Here is a 10430-nt window from a genome sequence, read left to right on the forward strand (position 1 = left end):
TGAAGGAAGTTACTAAAAAATGCCTCTTTACACACACACACACACACACACACACACACACACACACACACACACATAACTTATTTGTTCCTGAAGGAATGAGTGGCCATGTAATGTGCCTCACTTCTCATTAGTGCAGAGTTTATAGAGCAGAAAAAACAGAAAAAAACAGCAGGTAGAGTTTCCAAAACAGAACAATAAGGATGCTCCAGTAGAAGCTTGGTAAAAAAAAAAAAAAAAAAAAAAAAAAAAAAAAGGTGGACACTCAGCTGAACCTGGCCTAACATGAATGCGCTTCTGTGATGCTGCCGCACTCTGACTAGGAGACAAAGTCTTCTGCTTCAGTCCACACCTTTTCACAAGAAACTGGTGGTTTTTATCCCCATGTGTAGTCTTCACACTGGTGTTGTTTGATGAACTCTCGCTCTCACCTTCCGGCGCTTTCTGAAAGGGCACCACACGAACGAGCGTCAGCAGGAAATTGTTGGCATCGTAATGGGCTGTTACCTTTGGGGTGGAGACACCATGCACTTCCAAAGCACGGCGTAGAGGCCCAGTAACAACGCAATGAACAAGGCGGCTGCAATGGCTCCTGCAAGCACACATAAATTAACAAGATAATGCGTCCATAGATAGATCCACATTAAACCATTACCAAATACGTGATTAACCATTGTCAATAGAGCCCATATCCTGCTATATTAAAGCAAGAAGTGATGATTTTCTATGTAAAGCCCAACGCAGGGTGGTAGCAGAGGCCACTAGTCAATCAATTGTACTCAGTCTTTCTTATTCCAAGTTCTGGTGTTCTTTTTTTTTTTAATTGGCCAAAAAAAAAAAATCAAACAAAATGGGAAATAGTTTGAAAAAGACGGGTGGTCTTATATTTGGGGCCTTGAGATCGATACAATTACTGGGCAATTTGTATTATTGAATATTAGTTTTGGTCAATCCAAAAAGTTAATAAACCCCAGACTTGAATATTTAAGGAAGTGAAAGTGAGGTTTTGTTGAGAATATCTCTGTGTGCAGAATTATTAGGCAACTCAGAAACAAAAATATTCCCGTCTCACAACTATATTTTCATTTTTTTTTAAGTTAGAATGGTAAACAAACAACAAAAACTTTACTCTTCTTTCGCCCCAAACAATCGGCAAGGCGATTCATGAGGAAAAAAATGACTTTGCCCCAGTCTTCAGCAGTCCAATCCCTGTACCTCGGTCTGTCCTCATATTTTTCCTGGAGAGAAGTGGCTTTTTTGTGAACTTCTTGACATCGGGCCACCTTCCAAAAGCCTTTGCCTCACTGTGCATGCAGATGCACTCACACTTTCCTGCTACCATTCCTGAGCGAGCACTGGTGATGCGGTGATCGATCCCGCAACTGAGTCATCTTTCTGAGACAGCCCGGACACTTGCTGGATTTTCTTGAACGACCTGAAGCCTTCTTCACAACAACCACTCAACATGTCTCCTTGAAGCTCTTGATGATCCGATAAATGGTTGACTGAGGAGCAATCTTACAAGCAGCAATATCCTTGCCTATGAAGCCCTTTGTGTGCTAAGCAATGACGACTGCACATGTTTCCTTGCAGGTAACCATGTTTAACAGAGGAAGAAAGATACCAAGCACAACCCCCCTTTTAAATATTCCAGTCTGTTCATCTCACTCAATCAGGATGACAGAGCCATCTTCAGCCTTTGCCCTCATCAATACTCTCACCTATGTTAAACAGAGAATCACTAACATGACGTCAGATAGTCATTTTGTGGCAGGGCTGAAATGCAGTGGAAATTGTTTTTTGGGATTAAGTTCATTTTCATGACGAAGAGGGACTTTGCAATTCATTTGATCACTCTTCACAACATTCCCGAGTGTTTGCAAATTGTCACCATACAAACTGAAGCAGCAGACTGCGAAAATTCATATTTGTGTCATTCTCAAATCTTTTGGCTCTCATTGTACAGGCAAACCAGTGGGTGGCGCCAAACAACTTTTCCCCTATCGAGTCAGAGCTTTTCTTCCTGTCACTCTGAGTTGACACAAAATGTCATAAGCCCGCTGGAGGAAAAAAAAGTGTCTCAAGTGTTGTTAGCAAAAAACGGAGGAGGAATTATGATGCTAATTTTGATACAATTGTGATCAATGAGGCTGAATTATCAGCTGTATGATGTTGTTGAAAATGTGAATTAAAAAAAATATTTTGGGGTCTTGGGAAAAAAGTGGTTGTCTTATGTATAGGGTCATCTTATGCACAGGGTCATATGGTAACCTTTGCAATTTAGGGGAAAAATAAACCACAAAAATGCAACGTCTTATAGTAACATTTTGTTGAAGAGACCTTTTCATTGTTTGACAGGACAGTTTTCTTGCTTTGAGGGTAGAGGTTTTACATAACATATTTCCTATTGAGAATTTTTCTCTGCAAAGCGTGAGGGTATTTTTTCTAGTAGATTTTTTTCTACGTAAGATAATTCATTAAATGATTTCAAGTAATTGATTCAATTAACATTCAAGTACATTTATATCATGCCTCGACATACAGCTGTATATACTGTGTTGCGCACCACACAGAAACAGTCTAGCTACCATTTTACCTCAAACTGTTTGTTCTCACTTTTGCAGGGGATTTTGTCAAGCCAATTGATTTGCTCACCGGGAATGATTCCATTGCTCGTGTCCAAAGCATCTTCTGCGCTTGATGGACGAGCAGCTGCTGCAGTCGAACCTTCATGAAGGAAGCAAGTCATTAGAAACTGAACACAGGACAATTCAGGTGGGTACTTTACATTCCACACTTTGTGTTTGCTATAGAATGCTGTTTGGCTACTGTACTGGCAACAAAATTATAGGTACACCTACATAATCTAATGCTCATTTTAGAGAAATATTCATTTACTTATGTGTTTATTTTTGTAGGTGTTTCTTTTTTACTACGTCTCAATCAAAATTGCAAATTACACCTTATAAATTCCAAAAGCCTAGTATTGGATCTGAGTATATGTGGGCACTGGGTACAAAAAATAGTAAAAAAAAATAATAATAATAATAGTTGACAGGCCCCCCAGTGAAGTTCTTGGGACTACAAGTGACAAAGAAGAAGCTCACCATTTTTCTGTAGAACCTGTAAAGTCTGCCGTGTCAGATCAGGGTCAACCATCTGAAAATGTATGCAAACAATCACGTGTTTGCAAACAGCACCAGATAAGACGTAATATTGTAGCTATGCTTAAGAACGGAGGCAGCAAGGAGAGATGACTACTAAAGGGAAGTGGACGACACCAGCAGAATTGAGCTAGAATGCGGGAGAAAAACTTGGCGCAGGCGCAGAGTAAACATGTAAGATAAGAAAATAATGTGGAAGTGCAACCCAAATTTGCAAAACAGGGGCGTGAGGATAAGACTTATTCGACTCAGCCATGTCAGTGTAAGTTTTTATTCCACTATCACTGTGTAAAGCCGTCCAATGAAGTGCGAAACTGAAGTTGGGGACCAAAAAGTCCGTTTTTAGCATGAGTCACTTTCGTCGTTATCTTCTTACCCTCGAAGTGTTCACGCTGCTGGAGATCGATTTGCTGTTATTTTGCGTCTCAGTCCACATTTTTGAGGTTGCGCGGTTAGAAAAATCGTCAGCGCATGTTTTCGTCTCGCTTCAGCTGTGTGCGCCCGACGTGAGGCGTTCACGTACTAAGATAAACCTCGGACTTTTCACGAAAACATTGCGTGGCTACGACTTTCCCTTTCTATAAACATCTGTTATTATTCTTAAATATATCAGGAATGTAATCATTCAAGGTACGAATTAAAACATGTTTAATGGACACGTATTCGCAATGGTGAACGACAGAACTTGCCTGTTTCGTGAAATTACCAGAACCTCAAAGGGTGCATCGACTTTCAATGGACCTCCCTTTGAAAAAGGCTGAGTTTGCACATTGAAAATGTGTGACTACAAACAAGCTCACCTTGACAGTAGGCGCATTTTACAATTAAGATACAAATAATTCCCACTTAAAAGTTAAAAAGGAGACATGGAACAGCAAACCATTTTTTAAAATTTATCTGAGCAATAATACATGGTCCATTGGAACCTAAATAAAATCAGACGTTAACACAGACAAGTGTCATTAACTAAGCCAAGAATCGACCCTGCACAGGCTTCATTTCGGGGGAGTTAGTCATAAGACTTGTGTACAAATGTCAAGTAACTGACCTTTCTGAGGAACATTTCTCAGTTTAAGTGAGACACTGGTCTGCAGAGATATTGCACAACAGTTTACACTGTAAAAGCCACACACACATTGACACTCATTAATGCAGTCATACAATATGTTGTGCGCGCACAGAGCAGAAAAAGCATAGAAACATCTAAAACCAAAGGCATGTCTCCATCTTTAAATGTTGCAAGCAGAGAAATTCTAAGTATTCAGATTAGTTTAAAAAAAAAAAAAAAGGGCAGACAAGAATGAACTTTGAGTGTCACACCTCAAATTTTACAGCCAAAATGTTAGTGATTTAGGACAAAAGGCCCACTTGGGCTCCAATGTTGAGTCCTCATTACAGTTAGACAACATCATAATGCGGGCACTGCAATAACAACAATCAGCTTACAGATATACACAATCGCCCACAGTGGGAATGTTGAAGATGTCAATAAAGATCATGGGACAGAAATTTAACCAGTGTTTTTGTTTTCAAAGAGGGCATCCCACAGCAGACAGTCACAGCACACCTCAGTTAAGACAATCACACTTAATAGAGAGAGGCGCCCAGAGGTTGTCATTAAAAGTAGCAGTTTTGCATTGGAAGTACTTCACTGTGGGCTGTGAAACCATCCATGAGACTGTTGTCACAAAAAAAAAATCAGCTTTTGGAATTTAAAATGTATCGTACTGATCCGAATATACTGTAATATCCCCCCCCCCCCCCCCCCCCCGATGAATTTATTTTTAAAGGCAAGCCATCTAGATATTTATTCAGGAAAACCAACAGGGAGCGCCAAACACCTACCCACGTAAGTCAGAGCTTTTCTTCCTGTCAGTCACACACCAAGGAGTTGTTGGCAAACAACAAAGTAGTTATGATGCTTATTTGAAAGATAATGGTAATTAATGAAGCACAATAATCAAAGCTCAGAAATAACCTAAGAAATAATATTTTTTTATTGCAATCTACCATTTATTTCATTGATATTAAAATCTGATTTCAACAAAAAGATTGTTCAGCTTTGATTTTGTCTTAAGAAATATTTTGGGGGGGTGTTGTCTTATATTCGGGTCAGTACGGTAATTAAATCGGAATAACGAAATAATGAAATGGTTTCAGAAACCAAAATGTTAAGACTAGTTGAAAAATTGCAAGAATTTACATTTTGCACTGTTGGATCTTGAGGAGGTTCTGAGTAGAGCTACAAAATGCAAAAAGAAGAAATGGGAGTGGGACGAAAAAAAATTTGAGTAAGCAATTTATTGCAAACAACCAAAAGAAGATATTCACACACATCAGCTTTGACTTTGGAAAACAGCGATCATCCCTTTTGCTTCTTTTCTGATATGTTGCGAACCAAACCACTAAATGGTAAATGGTCTTTCACTTGTAAAGCGCTTTTCCACCTCCAAGGCACTTTGACACTGTTAGCACATTTACCTACTGATGACGCAGCATCAGTAGCAACCGGGGGTTCAGTACCATGCCCAAGGATACTTCGACATGATCACGGGAGGGCGGACTGTCCTGCAACTGTTTGTGTTTGGTTCATGTTGACTTGGTTCGTCAAGGGCCTAACAAATTACTCGATTAATCGAAATCAACAAAGAAAATAACCGTAACTTGATGGAATGAATCGTTTTTCATTATTCTGAATATGTATGCCATTATGTCATTATATAATTTCTGAGAGATTATAGCTAGGTAATGTAGCTCTTACAAAGGGTTGGAGAAGGACAAGAGCAGAGGACTGGCCATTCAACTCGTCAATCTTTCCAAATGTTTTCCAGGATGCGTCGCCGACTGTGTGCTCTTAGCTGCCCTAGCAAGCGCCTTAGAAAAACAGATCCATCAATTATTTATTTTTTTTTAGTTTCATAGTTTTATCTTTTACAAAAGAGAACATTTCCATACTTGTGTTTCCATTTTCCATACTTTCCCAAGTCTGGACATTTATAAAATCATGCTTTCCATATTTATGTAGGAACCCTGAAAAATGAACATCGGTTCCAGAGAGTGAATGCCTTCCGTGAAGCCATCTTCAGCACCTGGAGCAACATTCCCACTCCCTTCCTGGAAACACTGGCATCAAGTATGCCCTATTTTTTTTTGGTCTCATTCCCATTTCTTCTTTTTGCATTTTGAAGGTCCACTTAGAACCTCCTCAAGATCCAACAGTGTAAAATGTAAATTCTTTCCATTTTTCAACTAGTCTTCAAATTGTGATCAGGAGCGTACATCACCACAATACGTCAACATCACGTTAGTAAAATCCTTATCTGCTACTGAAGCACCGCAAAGGTTCCTCTGAAAACATGCCATCATTCCTTCAGCCCTCATCAGTCCAAATCCATAGAAGTCCTGACCCAGCTGGCTGGCCGCTAAGCTTCCACCCTTTAATGTGACGTCTGTCGTGTTGAGAGAGTGTGGCTGGTGCTTGATGGGGGATGAAGGACCAGGGCAACCATAAAGGCAGAGAGGGAGAGAGGCGTGTCCATGGGGACGAGGCAGCGGGATCACATGATTTTGCAGCATGAATTCTGTTTCCGTGCCTGCAAGGGGGTTATACATGGACTCCATCATTTATGGTGGCATATAGTTGGTTTCTATTTCCCCAAATATGACTTGCTTTCTAATAAGTACCCTCTGTCGTTGACCGCCCAATTACTATATGAGGAAAAGGCACATAGGCAACACTCACGGTCTTATAAAAGGCTTTGGACTGGGTCCCCAGGTGTTCTGACTTTGCCACAAGATCATCCAGTTTCTCTCCTCGCTCCAACAGACTTTCCATGGTCTTGTGCTGCAAGACAACAGACATCTGAAATGTTCCTCAACATGGCTACATACTGTAGTATCGCTAGTCAATGACAAGACTGCTTGTAGACAGGTTTTAGGGCAAGAAGCTAGAGAAGACACATGAGGTTCTTATGAGTCTCCTAAGTAGATCAGGGGTCACTACTATTAAAAGGTATTAAATAGAGAGCTACTGTACCAAAATGATCTTTGTGTCATCCAGCTCTGCCTGCACTTTGCTCATTGCATCTGCTTCCATGGGTTTCTGAGGACAAACGATACCCAATCACTGTCATTTAGCACACACATAATTCCAGTTTTTACTTGTATTGGCTGATGTCAAGCATCCAAACCTGGTACTTGGACAAGTGAATGTCTAGGGCTTTGTAGTTAATGGTGTCAGGGTTACCAGAGGGCCAGTCTATACTGTCCACCTGCCTGGAGAACTCTTCCAACACCTAAAAAACACACACCACATCTCAATGGAGGCAGAAGTGTAACAATCATCATTAGCATATATAGTGCTCTCACCTTGTCGAGCAATGAGAAGCAGACTCTCTGTGGGTATTCAGTATCTGCTATGACGACCGCTGCCAGGTTATCATTCCTCACATACACATGGCACAGATACTCTGCGGGAGGAACACAGCTTTTACAATCTGTGTATTGTTGGTTGTGACTGACGGTATACAACTTCAGCGCTTTACACTGACAGCTGTTTCTAATTTGTTGTCTCTCAAAGCGGGCGTGGTCTACAAAAAGCATGTGAGCCGCTGGGGCCTCCCATTAGCGTCGGGTTAAAAAAACATACTTTATATGGCTGTAGGCAACCTCCTGACGCAATTTGTTACATTTACTTCACACGATGGCGGTAGCTGCAGTGGGAGGTGAGCCACGGTCCATAGATGGCTGCTGGGCCACACTGTCGACACCCTGTTTTGCCAGGAAAGTGAGGTTTTGCCAGGCGATGGAGGAGTGTCTCCATGCTCTGCCTTCTTGGCATTGTTGCTGGTCAGGGGTTGGGTTGCATTGTGGAGGGTTTATCCAGCTGCATGGCAGTAGCGGTGTACACTTAGAGGTGAATGTCCACTCCCGCTCGCTCACATGGCGGATATGTCACCTTTATTGAACGTTTAAGTTTAATTAATTAAATTGACGCTTAAATTTAATTAATTTAATTGACAACACAGATGATCTCTTCTGCTACGTCTTTAGAAAATCCAAGACTCTCCAGACAATTTCAGAATTTTTAAGGACTTGAAAAATGAGAGGGACTGACAAATCTCCTCAGAACTTTGGTCAACTGTGGTTGTTTTTAAATACTTTGTATTTTTTAATGACCTGACAAATTCAATCTAATGTTAGATCTTAGTAAAGGAGCCCATAGTTAAGTAACATAAACACTAGAAAGAGCTCTCAATTTGAATATTATACTAAAAGGACTAACACATGACTCAACATGGTCCAGTTTTACCTTGTTCTTTGACAGAGGCACGACTTCCAACTGTTGTCCGTTCAACAATCAAGGCACTGGTGAAGGTCATGAACTCCTGGATGCTGATTAAGAACAAATCAAAGGAGACCATAAGAGAGAGAAGTAACGTAATTTCCTCAATTCAAATGTCCTGCCAGAGAGACCCACCTAGATTTCTGAAAGAAGCCAAAGGAGGCGAGTTCGTATGCTGCTTTTAGGAGGTTGGCTTTGGTGGCTCCTTTATAATGGATGCTGAGGCTGTAGAGCTTCATTTTGCCACTAGATCAGTCTCTGCACACAGGGTCCGACAAGCCGGATAATCTTAAATAAAAGAACAGCATGACGGGAGGGTGGGTCAGATGACAGGCATTATCCGCATCTGATAACTATCAGCTCGCTGACAACAAAACAGCAAACAACAGTGCTAACGTTAGCCAACAAGTCAAAGTAGAAGTAAAAATGTATCAACACGGTATACTTTAGTTTTATGTGACGACACACTGATGAGAGTAACCACCGGAATCTTATCAGATCGTTGTGTTTAACAACAACTATCCTTACTAAGTTAGGCCGAGGGGTTGTTAGCTCGGGAAGCTAGCTTGTTTTCGGAAGGCCTCAGCTAACTTACCCGCTAAATCGGCGACGACTTGCTCAATTAAAACAACGAGCCGAATAAACTATTTATTTACGCTACAAAAACAGCAGTAATCCGTTGTTTGTATTGAAATCCTAAGCAACTTAATCCCTGTGTAATGTAGTACTGTGGAAGATGCTATCCTGTTCATGACCAATCACCACGTCAGTATCATATTTAGGTCCCTCAACATATTCAGGCGGGTGGCCTGGAAACAAACATGTTAGAAGAATAGTTCCGGACTGTGATTCGTAGACAACATTTCACACAATGACTTTAAAATAGCTAATATGTCATAAAATATGTCAAAAGTAAATTATTATTTGTTTTGTTGTTATGTTTATGATTTTTAAGTATTAAATGGACATCTCTGTGTGGCGTTTGCATGTTCTCCTCATGCATGCATGGGTTTTCTCCCACATTGGCGACTCTAAATTGTTCATAAGTATGAATGTGAGTGTAAAAGTTTGTTTATCTATATGTGCTCCGCAATTGGCTGGCGACCAGTCCAGGGTGTACCCGCTCTCGCCCAAAGCCAGCTGGGATTGGCTCCAGTTTACCCGCGACTCTACTGAGGATAAGCGGCATAAAAGATGGATGGATGGATGGACGTACTAAATGGAAGCAGGGTGCATTGTGGTTTTTGAAGTCATTTTGTATTATGAAGAGAATATTTTGCCAAAATAATGTGATTTTATTAAATATTATTAATTTTATTAAATCTATCCCGCGATGTGGTCACCTGATCCTCCATCGCCTGCACTTCCTCCGTCACCTCCTCCTCTCTCTTGCTCAATTGCTGCACGTCCTATGTCACCTCCTTCTCTCTCTCTCCTTCTTCAATTGCTGCACCTCCACTGTCACCGCCTTCTCTCTTTCTCTCCTCATCTGTGCCTCCTCGTCTCCCTCTCTGGTCACCTGTCTCTGTCTCATGACCTGTGCCTCCTTGGTCATTTCCTTCTCTTTGGTCACCTGTTCGGCAATCACATTCTTGAACCCGATAGAAAAAAAAAAGCTTAGTTAATGTTCAAATGGTAACAGCCCGATTAAAAATGTCAAGTGACGTCAAAACAGAATTTAAGGAAATACATTCAGGTATTTCCCAAAGCTTGTCAAGATTGACAACATGAAGTCGATCTACACTTTTTTCCCCTTCTCTGTCACTGTCACCCGCTGCGTGCTCCCCAACCGCCCTGCTGCAGCAGGAGTCAGGACTGGTATGTAATGTCGCTTGAAGGAGCGTCTGTCATCACCATGGTTACCGCTCCGACCGCAGCAGAAACTCTGCTGCATTTACAAATTTAGAAATGCCTGGTTAAAC

The 10430-nt window shown here is 41.1% G+C and overlaps 2 protein-coding genes across 2 annotated transcripts; both read right to left on the reverse strand.

Moving 5' to 3' along the window:
- Positions 1–236: 236 nt before the first annotated feature.
- sb:cb288 (uncharacterized) lies at positions 237–4909 on the reverse strand. The gene is made up of 5 exons (XM_054774846.1): positions 3541–4909; positions 3108–3159; positions 2656–2727; positions 508–592; positions 237–444 (listed from the first exon to the last, which is right to left on the reverse strand). The coding sequence occupies exons 1-5, from the start codon at positions 3598–3600 to the stop codon at positions 396–398; spliced, it is 318 nt and encodes a 105-aa protein (XP_054630821.1). The 5' UTR covers positions 3601–4909; the 3' UTR covers positions 237–395.
- A 1137-nt stretch (positions 4910–6046) lies between these two features.
- On the reverse strand, positions 6047–9285 carry ykt6 (YKT6 v-SNARE homolog (S. cerevisiae)). Its single transcript, XM_054774847.1, has 8 exons — positions 9104–9285; positions 8644–8796; positions 8476–8558; positions 7533–7633; positions 7355–7459; positions 7201–7266; positions 6907–7008; positions 6047–6757 (listed from the first exon to the last, which is right to left on the reverse strand). The coding sequence occupies exons 2-8, from the start codon at positions 8745–8747 to the stop codon at positions 6722–6724; spliced, it is 597 nt and encodes a 198-aa protein (XP_054630822.1). The 5' UTR covers positions 8748–8796; positions 9104–9285; the 3' UTR covers positions 6047–6721.
- Between the last annotated feature and the right edge of the window lie 1145 nt (positions 9286–10430).

This window comes from Dunckerocampus dactyliophorus, chromosome 4 (assembly GCF_027744805.1).
Source record: "Dunckerocampus dactyliophorus isolate RoL2022-P2 chromosome 4, RoL_Ddac_1.1, whole genome shotgun sequence".
Taxonomy (NCBI): Eukaryota; Metazoa; Chordata; class Actinopteri; order Syngnathiformes; family Syngnathidae; genus Dunckerocampus; species Dunckerocampus dactyliophorus.